Source organism: Stomoxys calcitrans, chromosome 3 (assembly GCF_963082655.1).
Source record: "Stomoxys calcitrans chromosome 3, idStoCalc2.1, whole genome shotgun sequence".
NCBI classification, from domain to species: domain Eukaryota; kingdom Metazoa; phylum Arthropoda; class Insecta; order Diptera; family Muscidae; genus Stomoxys; species Stomoxys calcitrans.
In genome coordinates, this window is record NC_081554.1 from 138,070,164 (window position 1) to 138,085,836 (window position 15,673).

A 15,673-nucleotide genomic window follows, 5' to 3' on the forward strand; every position below is an offset into this window, starting at 1 on the left:
TTTCATTTTTTTGAGGTTAGGATTTTCATGCATTAGTATTTGACAGATCACGTGGGATTTCAGACATGGTGTCAAAGAGAAAGATGCTCAGTATGCTTTGACATTTCATCATGAATAGACTTACTAACGAGCAACGCTTGCAAATCATTGAATTTTATTACCAAAATCAGTGTTCGGTTCGAAATGTGTTCATTCACCGTAACGTTGCGTCCAACAGCATCTTTGAAAAAATACGGTCCAATGATTCCACCAGCGTACAAACCACACCAAACAGTGCATTTTTCGGGATGCATGGGCAGTTCTTGAACGGCTTCTGGTTGCTCTTCACTCCAAATGCGGCAATTTTGCTTATTTACGTAGCCATTCAACCAGAAATGAGCCTCATCGCTGAACAAAATTTGTCAAAATTTGAACACATTTCGAACCGAACACTGATTTTGGTAATAAAATTCAATGATTTGCAAGCCTTGCTCGTTAGTAAGTCTATTCATGATGAAATGTCAAAGCATACTGAGCATCTTTCTCTTTGACACCATGTCTGAAATCCCACGTGATCTGTCAAATACTAATGCATGAAAATCCTAAACTCAAAAAAATCACCCTTTAGTAAAGGTAAATCCACGGAAAAAGCCCTTCACGACCTAGTCGGCTCCATAGAGAGTTCTCCCGCTATCAAGGAATTAAAAATATTAGCATTTCTTGACATTGAAGGTGCTTTCAAGAATATAAAACCAGAACAATCATGAAGGAGTTGGAGTTTCTAGGAATCAACTCTAGCGTAAGAAAGTTTACTAATAACTTACTTATGCATTACGACAGCCTTGGAATCTGTGGATTTATATAGATGGTTCAGCAGAGGAATACCTCAAGGAGGTGTACTGTCTCCTCTACTTTGGAAAATATGAGTTAACAATATAATATTGTCTCTGGAAGAAAAAGGTATACAAATTATCGCGTATACTGATGACGTGGCTATTGCGGTTAGGGGAAATTTTCTCACCAATATTAGAGATATACTTCTGGAAGCTCTTCGTGCTACAGCGAAGTGGGCTATCGAAAGTGGTCTAGGCGCAAATCCGTGCAAAACAGAATTAATTACTTTCAGCAGGAGATAAAAGTAACCTACTGTGGCACCTACCTCCTTGGGAGGAGAGAATATTCCATTTACTGAAAGCGCAAAATACCTGAGTGTTTTGCTGAACAGGAAATTAAACTTCGAATCCAACGGTGTGGAAAGGACAAGAAAGGCAACTCTTGACCTATACACCTGCAAGGGAGCCATTGGCAAAAGTTGGGGGGCTTAGACCGCGTGTCATGCGTTTAGTAGATACTGCAGTTGTCAGACCTATAATGCTATGTAGTGTTGTGGTCTGGTGGACGACATTTCAAAAGTCCACCTGCTGTTCAATACTCAACCGGATCCAAAGGATGGCATGTTTGTGGACCACAGTCGCACTGAGGACGACACCATCTGGTGCACTGAACTTAATGCTTCATCTAATGACTCTGGACATTGTGGGTAGGCAAATTGCTGCGACTACTACCATGAGGCTAAGGTAGCTTTCTCTTTGGTCGTGAGGCGGCTACGGACACTGTGTTATCCTTGATACAATGCCCGATGTTCCAGGCAGTGTTGATTACACCCTATCTGAGCCGCTTTTTGATTAAAAGTACTGTACCACTATTCCTGATAGGAGCAATTGGAACTACGACATCCCTGGTAACAGAAGTTACATAGACTTCTATACGGATGATTCCAAACTAAACGACCAGGTGGGCTTTGGGGTGTTCTCCACAGATCTAGAACTGGTCATATCGAAAAGGTTATCCGACCGCTGCAATATTTATGCAGTGGTCGGGTAACCTTGGAATGTCTAAGATATAATGTCATAACGACGATTGGCATCAAAGCTTCTCAGACAGCCTGGCACCCGTTAAATCTCTGGTGAACGTATTTCTCACCTCAAAAACCGCTCTCAATTGTCGCAGAACTCTCAACGAGATGGCTTAACATTTTAAAATTCACCTGTTCTGGGTGTCGGGCCACAGAGATATCCCAGGGAATTGTAAAACCGACGAGGTTGCGAGACTTGGAACTACCTTACATATACCAGGGAAAGTGGAATTCTTGAATATGTCTCTGGCGACATGTAAGCTAAGTTTTTAGGACCAGGCCCGAAGGACAACGAATGATAGATGGTCGCAATAATGCTCACAGCCGAATTCCAAAACTATGTGCCCTAATTTAGACTTGAAGAGGACTACCGCATTGCTGTCACTGTTTACAACAGACATGTCAGTCATTGTGTCCGTCATGGCAGGTCACTGTCTAATCGGGAAAAATGCTGAAGGTTGCCAGTCCTTCTTCTGTTCCTGTGGTATCACAATGGACGAAAACGTCTAAGTGAGTCTGATGGCAGACTGCCACTTAAACCTAACCTAAAAGAAGTTCCTTTTCATTGAGCTTTAACTTGATATATAGTCCCAACCGATCTTCATGCCCTGCTGAGGGGTTTTTGGAGGTTGGGTGGCCGTTTCCTTTTGGAGGGAGGGTCATTCTGCAGATCCTTTCAGATTCGTATTCTACAAATGTCAAAAAAACAACGTGCAAAAGTTGAACAATCTCTCTTTTTGTTGCCTAAAAACACTGCTTAAGGTATTGCAACAAAGAAAGACGCTCGAGTACAGTCGTTAAATTTCAAAATTCTTTAGCTCTTGAATGATTTGTCTGCAGAGTTGCATTTTTTCAACGCAATGATGAAGAACAAAGCTCAAGGCGCTCTTCTGTTTTGACCTCTCATTAACCTAGTGGGCAGTCATGTCTATTTTAGGGGCGGGAAGGTCTCCCAGATACTTGGTACTTAATATTAATATCGTAGTTTATTGTCAAAAACAGTTTATTTGAGTACCGAATTGACCTGTTCGGCTTACATGTCCATTTGATAGTGGTGTTGCTTCCCTGGAGATCAAATATGTATAGCAAATTCAAACTCTTCTTTCAAATTCCTTTCATTTTATATCCATATTTTCCGTTTGGGGTGAGTTTTGTATACCAAAGATTACCGGATTGGGCGAGTAATTTCCGTCCCCATGATTCCCATGCAGTGAAACGTTTTGTTCTCAGTGATATTCTGGTACTATTACATTCAATACAGTTTTTGGCGAATATGTATTAAGGAAAGGCATTTCTGTCACCTTTTATTGTACTTAAGAATCCATTATAAAATGTTAACTTAACAATGAAGGAAGTAGAAATTTGTTTCACATTTTTATACATATTAATAAGAAGAGCCATAGCCTCTCCCTTTCGATATAGTCAAGACTTACCGTATAGTCAAGAATAAACGAAAAAGCGAATAAAATTTATGATATTTAATTAAGATTCACTTGAGTGTGCCACATTAGAAACCACCCTTTAAATGGCTAAAAAACTGTTTAATATACTTAACAGAAGTAAAAGCTACGTGAAAAATTTCTTTTAGCTTTTTGTGTATACGGTGTGTGCGTGTATGTGTGTGCAAACACATGCCTTTGTAACCATTGACGTCCTTGAGAATATGCCATTAACACAAATTAATTCCAATTATTGCGAACAAGTATGGGCCTCTCATATACCCTGTCGTAACATATACTTCAGGCTTTGTTGGGAGAAAAAAAACAACAGCCGACAAAAAATGTTGTCTAACTTAAGGCAAATGGCAAAAACAAAATCCGTACAAACCTCGCACCCACATCTGAAACAATTATGCCAAAAGCATATTCTTCGGTCTTTAATTTCTTGAATTGTCATGTAGAAATCACATAAACTCGTGGTATATGTGACAATTTCCTGACGCAATGACTTTGCGTTTCATCGTCCTTGTCTTTTTGTCTCTTTATCCCAGCTTTGGTGGGGGATTTTGGATAGCAGAAGAAGAGGAAGACCGAAAGCAAAAACACGTTACAAATCTCAAGGCTTGGCAACAAATGTTACAACACAATTTCCTAAAGAAGCTTTTGAGAGATCTCACTACACCCCAAATTCTGGTGTTTTCCGTTAAGTGAGCTTGATGTTAGGCTTTTGCGAAAAGAGAAAAGTTAAATTAAACAGCAATCTCCTTATGCGAGGAGAGTAAAAGACACTGCATACATTTAGGCATAATTAAATTAAGCCAAACATGATCCACTCTTAGGCACACAAACACCCAAACTTTTACAGGTTGAACAAATAGCAGAGTGGTTGTGTGTGTTTCCGCGTATGTGTCTTAATCTTAGTCTTTTTAATTTCAAATCATTTGTTATTGCACTCTACAGTCCGTATCACTTTAAACAGAATGTTCTTCGTTTCGGAGCAATATATGAATATCTCCAGCTGCCAAACCGTCCATGTCAGACACCGGAAGTGATTAGCATAGTAAAAGTGTGTTGTCATTTCATTTACCCCTACAATTCGTCCCTAGGCGGAAGGAAATTAGAATTTTTATTTTCCTTCGTCCTCAGACCCGCATGGCTTGCTAGCTGGTCTTGTGAGTTAACACAAATTGAATAAATTTATTTTAACAGATTCTCGAGTTAAAGGATATGTTCTACATATATTAGAACCTATGCAGAGACAACCTACAACAAAAGGACACAATTCACAATGTTTGCTTTGGTAGTTTGGTAAGGCAGTCGGTCTTCTGGTTTAACGACCCCACAAACAAATCCCTATTCAATTTTATTGAAGCAACCATTTCCATGTGCTCATACGTGGTTGCCAATGCAAAAACGGAAATAAACATATTGTCAATCACCGTAAACGGAAACCTACATGTAGTCAATCACAGAAATTTGTTGGAAAATTTAACATTCCTTAAAGGGATTTCCAACAAAAGCTAATAGTCATGAAATGGGTTACATCGGAGATTAGCATTGGCAAACAAAAGCTAATACGCACAGAGCCATAAGACAACCTACCAAAGGAAAGAATTCATTTGGGCAGGAAAACGAAAGAATTTCTTTTGGGACAAGGTCCTTTGGCACTTTAACAATTTCATGGAAAAATATCTAATGTCTTAAGAGATACATTAGTGAAAAAAGTGACCTTGATAACAGGGTACCAGAAATCTCTATTAAATCCTATAAATTGAGATGTATAAAAAAGTAAACAGCCGAGAAAAAAATGGATATGGTCAGATACAAATTTATCTGCCATCATATATAATTGGATCAAATTATATCTAAGCAGGTAAAATTAGTTTCAATTTGATCTTAAGTTTGTGTCGAATTTTCAAAATTTTTACTAGGGCTTTTTTACTTGCCCTAGTAAAAATGTTGAAAATTCGAAGTATACTTTACATAAAAAACTTTCATACAAAGCCCAATTCTAAAAGTTTCCTTCGAATAAACTCCCATGTGAATTTAAACCTAGCTTGCCCGATGCGCTTCGGCACACCCTCAAAATCCTTTTGGAAAATATTTTGAAGCACTCTCCCAAATCTTTAAGACGTTGAGAGCCGTTTATAAACTTCCACAGGTTTTTCCTGTATCAAAGGGACAGCTCTCATGGACCTTTCATTCGTCCCGTTGACTCTACACGTCTCTTAGAGTTTTTTCGGGCACTTGTACTACACCTATTTATTAGATTGCAAATCCACTCCTACTTTTTTTATGTTCCCGTTCGACCTATTTGACCATTTGAAGTTGTTTTTATTAGAGGTCACCCAAATAATATCGTGTTCTACCGTAGTAGATCTTTTATTTGAGTTCCTTATAGTCTACCAGCCTTATTCACAAACAGTTCTTATTATGGGCTTAAAATCTATTTTAACTATTATACACTTTTTGCTTAATAAACTGATTTTAAAATTGTGTATTCACAAACACATAATAACAGTCAAATAACTATGAAACATTTTTAGCCGGCAATTCCGGCTATTTGACAATGTCAAATTATTAATAAAAATATACAACGCATTCATGTTTTCAAGTTATTAGTGCCGCTTTTTTGAATAAACGAAAGGAAAATTAAAAAAAAAAATGGATCCACCGCAGTATTCAAAGCTGTTGTTATCCGAAATTAGTAATGAAGGAGATGGAGTAAGTAATAAAATGCTAGTAGCAGTAGAAAAGGATTTATATTGTTTCCGGTTTTAGGACAAGACGCCAATGAAATTTGGAGAAAAGCGACACAGATCTGAAAATTGGAATGACGAGGACAGGGTAAGATATTGATTTCAAGTTTTATTGTGGCTGCATTTACAAAACTTCTACGTCAGCTTTTGGCGGTTCACAATTTCTATTTCCGTAGAAATTGACACATTGCATCAATGGGCAGCATTGGCTGACTGTAGTTCATATATACATACGTATATTTTACCCATTGTTGGTTCTTTCAGGAACTGCTAAAGGATCTTATAAAAAAGAGGGTGAAAGTAATTGAAAATAAGAATACAGACACCAACACCAACAAATTGAAAAAGGCAGCATGGATGGAGCTTGTGGATGAGTAAGATCATGAATTCAATAAGTAAAGTTCGACTTAAGTTTCTCATATCTTTTTATTTTATTCCCAGTTTTAACTCTTTGTGTACAAGTGGAATACGGAATCTAACCCAGCTAAGGTCACAGTGGTCTACAATAAAAATGACAGCAAAAAAGGAAATGTTATCGTATCGTAAGCAGGCTAAGCTGACTGGCGGTGGGCCACCAACATCACTAGTTGCACTTTCGGGCAATGACATTGCAGTTTGGCTGCCGGAAGAGTTTGTTATTGATGATAACGAGTTTGATTCCGACGTCATATTTTCAAAGGTAATTTAACATTTTTTATGTCCACCACTATGAGATAGAAGTATACTAATCTAGCCATTCCGTTTGTAACACCTCAAAATATTGATCTGCGATGCGACATATTTTTTGTTTAAGATTATTCAAGAAACGCAAGAGGATGCTATAGTAAAAACTTCACCTCAAGATGTGAAACCACTTAAAATTAATGATGATAAGGATTCACAAGAGAATCTTATTGAAAAAACTCCCTTGATAGACGCGACTCTTAATGAAATCAATGGTGATAAAAAAAAGTAAAGCACAATGTGAAATAGGTCGTGATCTGATCACAAAACAAGCATCAAATAAAAACGAATATAAAAGGAAAAAAATGGTTAATTCCGCTGTCGCATTATTGTGCTGCATATGTATATATTGATTTGTTTTCTATATTAGAAAGATGCTTCTGAGAAAACCAATAGTGTGGACGAAAATCTTGTCAAAATTGCAGAAGTGGATGTGGCATGTCGGAAAGAACTCCATTCACTTCGGATGGAGGTTGAAAGAAAACGTATCCGTAATTTGGATTTGGAACATGAGCTTTTGAAAATGCGATTAAAATATTACAAGCAAACAGTTGGTAAGTGATATTAACAAAAAAACACTAATTTAATTTTATTTTATTATTATTATTTTAACTTTATTATTTGTCCATTGCAGATAAAATTGATCCTTTTTAATTGTTCTATATTAACTACAATGTCCACCAGTTTTTCGCCATTAATGGAAATTCTATATTTTAATTATAATATAAATTAATGAAAATCATTCCATCTAACAAACAACGAAATCGCTGCTTCCACACCCTTGTTGCAATATGAGCAACATTGTAGCGTTCTTCCTTTTCGTTGTTAGTGCGGAGGAGAGGAGTAAATAGATAATGCGTCAACTGATATCCTGAATCTCCAAGTAAACGACCCCTGAATTCTTTTTTTTCAAATCGTTCCTTAATAGAAGATTCATTAAATATCCGACAATCATGAGTACTTCCTCTCCACCTAGCAACTATGTCGCGAATTTTCAATTGGGCATCACACACAACCTAAAAATGAAATTCTAATTTTTTATTATGCTCCTTCGATTAGTAAATCACCTCACACCTGTACATTCAGTGAATAGAATCCTTTCCGGCTTATATAATATTGGGCAAGATCTCCACCAGTTTTTTTTATTTTAACATGAGTTCCATCAATTGCTCCAATAACGCCCGGAAAGTTTCTAATGGCCTTAAAATCTCTCATTATTACGGCTTGCTCTTCGAGAGATGTCGGCATGTTTATGTATTCCATACCATGACGAGCCAAAGCGCGAGCAACTCTATTGCATATTCTTGAAACCGTTGGTTGGGCTAATCCGTGCAAATCTCCCGCATCATCTTGAACCTAGAAACAGGATTTTGCCAATAAAAGGATTAAATTTAATCATTTAACATAATCATTTAACATAAACCTCTCTGCGACCCCAACAACGCAAAGCAACCATAACTTGTAGTTCGGCCGGAGTCCCGTGCCCTCTTTTGCTCAATTCAATATCATTTTTTATTAGACCAATAATTTTTTTTGCCGTTGATTTCTTAAACCGATATTTGGCTTTAAAGTGATGGTCCGGAATAGAAAATGGATCAACTCTTTCTTTGTAAACTCGTGGACGTCTCCTTTTAAAAGTCTGCTCCAATCTCCCTATAAATTTCAAAAGAATGAGAAACAAGTAAAAACGCATTAAGTTCGGCCGTGCCGAACTTTGGATGTCGTGGCTCTAAGTACAACTCATTGCTTCAAATTTCATCGACATCGTACAAAAACTGCGGTCTTTATAAATCGATCTATATGGCAGCTATATCCAAATATCGTCAGATTTTGCCCATTCAAGAACTTAACCTGCGTATAGAAGAAATACGAGTCTGTGCAAAATTTCAGCTCAATATCTCAATTTTTAAAGACTGTATCGTGTTCTCAACAGACAGACGGACGGACATGGCTAGATCGTCTTAGATTTTTATGACGATCAAGAATATATATACTTTGTAAGGTCGGAAATGGATATTTCGATGTGTTGCAAACGGAATGACTAAATGAATGAATCCTATGGTGGTGGGTATAAAAATACACGGATTTTCATTCCCTTCGCTAGCCGCTCAAAATTTTGCTAAATATTCTTATAAGTTTAAGTAAGCTGCCATATAAAACAATCTCCTAGTTTGCCTTTTTGGGCCTTAGAAGGCGCATTTATTTCTGATTTGGCTGAAATTTTTCCCATAGTGTTTTGTTATGACTTTTAACTACTATGGGAAGTACGGTACATCCTCCGAAAAAGCTTCCATAAACCGTTTTCCCGGTTAGATTATTTGAGCCTCTAGAGATGATCTTTTGATAACATGTAACATGATCAATAACGTTACATAGCGTATATACAAATCGGTCTCAGCATTTTAGGTGTCATTGACAAAACTTGTCAATTGCAATTAATGGTGGAAGGTCTATAAGATTCGGCCCGGCCGAACTTAACGCGCTTTAATTTGTTCTATACTTACTTATTTCACCGATTGCATTAAGTGCATCCATTTTTATAAGATTTTTCGCTATTCACAAATTTAATCAAACGTTTCACATTTATTTAAAGTAGTTTATGCTCGTGCAATTGAGAAATGTCATTTTAAAATGGTGTTAAACAAGGGTAAAACCAATAATAACTTTTTCAAATTTAAAATTGCTTTATTAAGGGTAAAATAGGCTATTATGTGTTTGTGAATACAAAAAACAACATTTTATCCTATTTTCGGTTTATAGAGCTCTTTTAAATGTTTGTGAATAAGGCTGTACATATGTATCTTGTTAAATTTCAAGACATGACCAAGATACTCTGTCTCCAATGTTACTATCAGGATCGTACTCTACTATGAAAGACATTTCATTTAAATCTCATATTGCCCTGATCGACCTACATGTCCTGTTGGGCTTTTCTTGGGGGCGGCCCCAGACACTTTGTCCCAAATTAATATACCAAATTCTACTCCCTTAGACGTTTTTGATATATATTTTGTGTCATTGGACTTAGATATCCGTTGCAGTGTTTTTGGGGGTGTGGCGGCCCTCCCCCAAACACCTTGCACAAAGTTTTTAATATCACATGCGTACTATACTTCCAAATGGCTTTTATTAGATACCCTTATTGTCCACATCGGTAAATATGATCTGCGGGGAAGTTTTTGTGGGGGCACAAGGCATATGGAAGTCAAAACAAAATACCTCATATGTTTCAACCAAATCGGATAAGAATTGCGCCCTCTAGCAGTCAAGAGCCAAGATTGGTTTGTATGGCAGATATACCAAAACATGGACCGATATGGCCCATTTACAATCCCAACTGACCTACTCTAATAGGATATATTTGTGCGAAATTTCAAGCCACTAGCCTTATTCCTTCGAAAGTGAGCGTGCTTTTTACAGATCGACGGACATGGCTAAATGGCCTAAGAATGACAAGACGATCAAGAATATATTGTATATACTTTGTTGGGACTCTGATCAATATTTCGATGTGTTACATACGGAATTACAAAATTAGTATACCCCTAGCCCATGGTGGAGGATATAATAATTAAGTACTCTATTTTCACCGGGTGAATGAACTCAATCATCTGTGAAAATTTCATGAAAATCGCTTCATCCATTTTTGAGTCTATATGGAACAAACAAACAAAGCGCAACACTTTAATTTCTATGCCATGCACCACTACTCTGGTCCAGAGTTTTATAAATTAGTGAGGTTGTTTCTTACACCCAGAAGGAAGAGAGATCGACCCAGAATCATCGACTTAGAATCTCTTTATAATTCGATAAAGCTAATTTGTGAAATCAAATTTGGGGCAGCCATCTTTATTGTTTAAGAGGCGAAGCATATCTAAATTGGAAACTAGTAAAAAGGCGTTAAGTTCGGCCGGGCCGAACTTTGGATACCCACCACTTCGGAAATATACGTAAACAACCTTTCATCAAAATCCGGTGAAAATTGTATACCTTTTGTCCCATAGCAGTTATATCAAAAATATGTTCCGATTTGGACGAAATACTTATAAGTACAAGTCATTGTTCAATTGTGTATAACAAAATATTGGTCTTTTAAGTAGCTTTATCTAAAACTAAACCGATCTGAGCTACATACGACACGGATTTCGAAAAGCCTAACATGATTCACTGTGTCAAATTTCAGTGAAATCGGATTATAAATGAGCCTTTTATGGGGCCAAAACTTTAAATCGAGATATCGGTCTATATGGCAGCTATATCCAAATCTGAACCGATTTAGCCCAAGTTACAGAAAAATGTCGAAGGGCCTAACTCAACTCACTGTCCCAAATTTCGGCGACATTGGACAATAATTGCCCCTTTTATGGACCCAAAATCTTATATTGAGAGATCGGTCTATATGGCAGTTATATTCAAATCTGGACTGATCTGGGCCATATTGCAGAAGGAAGTCGAAGGACTTAACCTAACTCACTGTGCTGAATTTCGGCACCTTTTATGGGCCCAAAACCTTAAATAGAGAGATCGGTCTATATGACAGCTATATCCAAATCTTAACCGATCTGTGCTATATTGCAGGATTATGTCAAGGGACTTAACTTAACTCACTGTTCCAAATTTCGGCGACATCGGACAATAAATGAGCATTTTATGGGCCCAAAACCTGAAATCGAGAGATCGGTCTATATGGCAGCTATATCCAAAATTGGTCCGATCTGCACCAAATGATGAGGGATATTAAAGGGCCTAACACAACTTACTGTCCCAAATTTCAGCAAAATCGGATAATAAATGTGGCTTTTATGGGCCCTAAACCTCAAATCCTGAGATCGGTCTATATGGCAGCTATATCCAAATCTGAACCGATCAGAGCCAAATTGACGAAGGATGTCGAAGGGCCTAACACAACTCACAGTCCCGAATTTCAGCAAAATCAGATAATAAATTTGGCTTTTATGGGCCTAAGACCCAAAATCGGCGGATCGGTCTATATGGCAACCATATCCAAATCTGGACCGATCTGAACCATATTGATGAAGGATATTGAGGGGCCTAACAGAACTCACTGTCCCGAATTTCATCAAAATCGGATAATAAATGTGGCTTTTATGGGCCCAAGACCCTAAATCGGAGGATCGGTCTATTTGGCAGCTATATCCAAATCTGAACCGATCAGAGCCAAATTGACGAAGGGTGTCGAAGGGCCTAACACAACTCACTGTCCCAAAATTCAGCAAAATCGGAGAGTAAATGTGGCTTTTATGGGCCTAAGACCCTAAATCGGAGGATCGGTCTATATGGCAGCTATATGCAAATCTGGACCGATCTGAGCCAAATTGACGAAGGATATTGAGGGGCCTAACACAACTCGCTGTCCCAAATTTCAGTAAAATCGGAAAATTAATGTGGCTATTATGGGCCTAAGACCCTAAATCGGCGGATCGGTCTATATGGGGGCTATATGAAGATATAGTCCGATATTGCCCATCTTCGAACTTAACCTGCTTATGGACAAAAAAAGAACCTGTGCAAAATTTCAGCTCAATATCTCTATTTTTAAAGACTGATTGATTTCAACAGACAGACGGACAGACGGATGGACATGTCTAGATCGTCTTAGATTTTTACGCTGATCAAGAATATATATACTTTATAGGGTCGATGTGTTGCAAACGGAATGACAAAATGAATATACCCCCATCCTTCGTTGGTGGGTATAAAAATCAGTTCCGATTTGAATATAGCATCCATATGTATGTCTATCCGATTTGGACTAATATTGCAATAATGTGATCATTAGCTAATCGATTCTCTCGAAATTTGGCTTTGTCACCATATTTCCTAACAGACATTTGCACAATGTCTTCTTTTATGACTTATACTATGTGTACTGATTTTGGTCGAAATTGGTTCAAAAATTAAAAATTAATAAGACTCCGCACTCGTTCCTCAGTAAAAATAGAAAAGAACCTCTCCGAACCATTCAATACCAAACGAGGTTTCAGACATGGAGCCAGCCTATCGTGTGATCTCTTTAATAACCTGTTGGAGAAGATTATACGAGATGCAGATGTGAATAGATATGGCACACAAATCACAAGAGAACACATGCTACTCGCCTATGCCGATGACATCGACATCATAGGGCGGTCACCGGAAGTAGTAACTGCAGCCTTTGAAAGAATCGAAAGAGAGTCAGTGAAAATGGGTCTGGCTGTAAATTGAGATAAGATGAAAACGCCTTGTATACCGTGCAAATAAAGAAAATGGAGAAAGAACCACAACTTTGAGATATTCAGCAACTTTACCTACTTCGGCATCGCCGTAACCGAAACGAATGACACCAGTTTTGAGATTAAGCGAAGAATAATACTGGCAAACAGATGCTTCTTTGAATTAAGTAAGAAGTTTAGAAAGCAGATGAGGCAGTGCTTGGAGTATTTGAGAGAAAGATTCTTCGTAAAATATATGAACCAGTTTGCGTTAATGTAGGTTCATACGCCTAGTATGAACCACGAGCTGCATGAGCTGTATGACGACGATAGCATAGTTACATGTATCAAAATACAACGGCTGCGTTGGCTAGGTCATGTTGTCAGAATTTATAAAGACGCTCCAGCAAAGAAGTCTTTTGAAGGCAAACACGGTGGTACACGCAAACCGGGAAGACCAAAAGCCCTATGGAAATATCAAGTGTTGGGAGACAAATCGAAACTTGGTGTCAGAGATTTTGTAATGAGCATAGAAGGTCGAGGCGCTTGGAACGCTATTCTACGTTCGGCTAGTGGATCAAATGTTTTGTCATAGCCAATTAAAGTATGTAAGTAAAATGGTTCAGATTTAGATAAACTTATACACACATAATCGTCCGATTTTGACTAATACTGCAATAAAATAGTGATTTGTGAAGCGATCCTCACAAAATATTGAAAGAAGGTTTCCCTTGTGACTTTTCGGATCACTGATAAATTTCATTTCTGGAGGCCACCGTGCAGAGGTTAGCATGTCCGCCTTTGACGCTAAACGTCTGGGTTTAAACTCCGACGTGAACATCAAAAAAATTTTCATCGGCTACATTTGTGAGGTATCCTGCCAAATTTCCCTACCAAGTGGTGTCGCTATGCGACATGCCGTTCGGACTCGGCATCATCTCTCCCGTATTTTACTTCTCGGCTTTGCAAGTGCATTTATCAACCGATTTTCTCACTTCCACAATATGTTAGGATTTTCGTCGAATTTCTCACATTTCAATGAGTGCCTCCAAGTTTGAACTGCATGCCGCTGTGCGACACCTTTTTACAGAGGTTTTTACATGGCATTGTACCTCACAAATGTCGCCAACATTAGGAGGGGTTAACCACAGCATCATAGGCGGATATGCTAACATATGAGTTGCCTTTTGAACCCAGTAGTGACAACAATTTTCCAAAAAAAAATTGGAAGTATCTTTGTCCATTTTACAGGTACACACAAAATACAACACATAACTCCAAATTTCAATGATATCAGGCAACGAAATGTCCACATACATTCCGATTTGGGCAGTTCCATGACACCAGCCTATGGATAAAAGTCAGATCTGCGCAACATTTGGGTAAAATGTCTTCATGCATAGCATGCGAAGCGACTCACGGTTTATTCGTCTTTGAATTTAACGACTCCAATTACTAATGGTAATTGAAATAAAATAAGTATTAAATCTGAAAAAATATTTTAACAATGTGTCAGTCATACAGATGTCCTACGTGCATCAAGTTAAAGCGTGCTAAGTTCGGCCGGGCCGAATCTTGGGAACCCACTACCATGGATTCTAATAAAAATTTATACAAAATAAATTTAGTTGAAGGGCATAATTTGATTCTTCATACCAAACTTCTGTCAAACCAGAAAAAATGTAAGCTTCTAGGAACCGAACAAGGGTAATCGAGAGACAGGTTTATATGGGAGCTATACCAGGTTATAGATCGATTCGGACCGTACATGGCACAGTTGTTGGATATCATAACAGAAAGCTATGTGCAAAATTTTAACTAAATTGGACGAAAATTGTGGCTTCAATGGGCTCAAGAAATCAAAATGGGAGATCGGTTTATATTTGAGCTATATTTAAATATGAACCAATATCCTTAACGACCTACATCAATATTAAGTACCTGTGCAAAATTTCAAGCGGCTAGCTTTACGCTTTCGACCGCTATCGTGATTTCGGTGACGGATGAACGGACATGGCTAGATCGACTCAGAATGTCGAGACAATCAAAAACATGTATATACTTTATGTGGTCTTAGCTCAATATTTCGATGTGTTACAAACGGAATGACTAGATTAGTATATCTCCATCCTGAGGTGGTGGGTATATAAAATAGTGGAAAGGACCTTCAAGTAATGAACTAGACTGCAACGCCGTTATAAATGGAACTTTCAACTAAAGTTTTAGCAAAAATATTTTACAAAATCATATAACTTGAAACACGTTTAGGCGGAAGTAATAATCATAAGCTTTGAAATTTATTTTATGCAAAATTAGCTTTTTGACCCTTTAATTAACGGGCTATCTTATCTCAAGGCATGCTGGTTTGGGCTGCCAATTTTAGTTTGAACAACCCAACGCTGTCCACAACCTCTGGACACAAACGAAACTCAGGGTGAATAGACCGGAAATGTAATGAAGCAAGCGGGTACTTAAAAACAATTAACACCATGTGCCTATAAGAAAATTTAAGGTCATTTGACAGTACTCGCATGTTAAGTGCTATGGAATGACACACACACACACACACATGCTACAGCCTAAGTGGGTCACAATTTGCTTGACTTGAAATATATGGTTTCTCCAATTAAGTTCTACTAATTGAAA

At 37.8% G+C, this 15,673-nt stretch overlaps 2 protein-coding genes across 5 annotated transcripts in view; one reads left to right on the forward strand and one right to left on the reverse strand.

Annotated features, from left to right (window-relative positions):
- LOC106090264 (neural cell adhesion molecule 1) overlaps positions 1–15,673 on the reverse strand; it is a 782,082-nt gene that overhangs the window by 701,128 nt on the left and 65,281 nt on the right. The gene's annotated exons all lie outside the window — the stretch shown is intronic.
- Positions 5,773–7,534, forward strand: LOC106093181 (uncharacterized). 3 transcript variants are annotated; one of them, XR_009397498.1, is made up of 6 exons: positions 5,773–6,057; positions 6,115–6,180; positions 6,357–6,466; positions 6,534–6,771; positions 6,886–7,123; positions 7,186–7,260. XR_009397498.1 is itself a non-coding variant. In XM_013260198.2 (6 exons), the coding sequence occupies exons 1-6, from the start codon at positions 5,998–6,000 to the stop codon at positions 7,467–7,469; spliced, it is 678 nt and encodes a 225-aa protein (XP_013115652.2). In that variant the 5' UTR covers positions 5,869–5,997; the 3' UTR covers positions 7,470–7,534. The 3 variants fall into 3 exon arrangements, 2 of the variants coding, with proteins under 2 accessions (XP_059220268.1, XP_013115652.2); XM_013260198.2 differs by lacking the exon at positions 6,886–7,123 and adding an exon at positions 7,450–7,534 and having other exon boundaries at positions 5,869–6,057; positions 7,186–7,369; XM_059364285.1 differs by lacking the exon at positions 7,186–7,260 and having other exon boundaries at positions 6,886–7,166.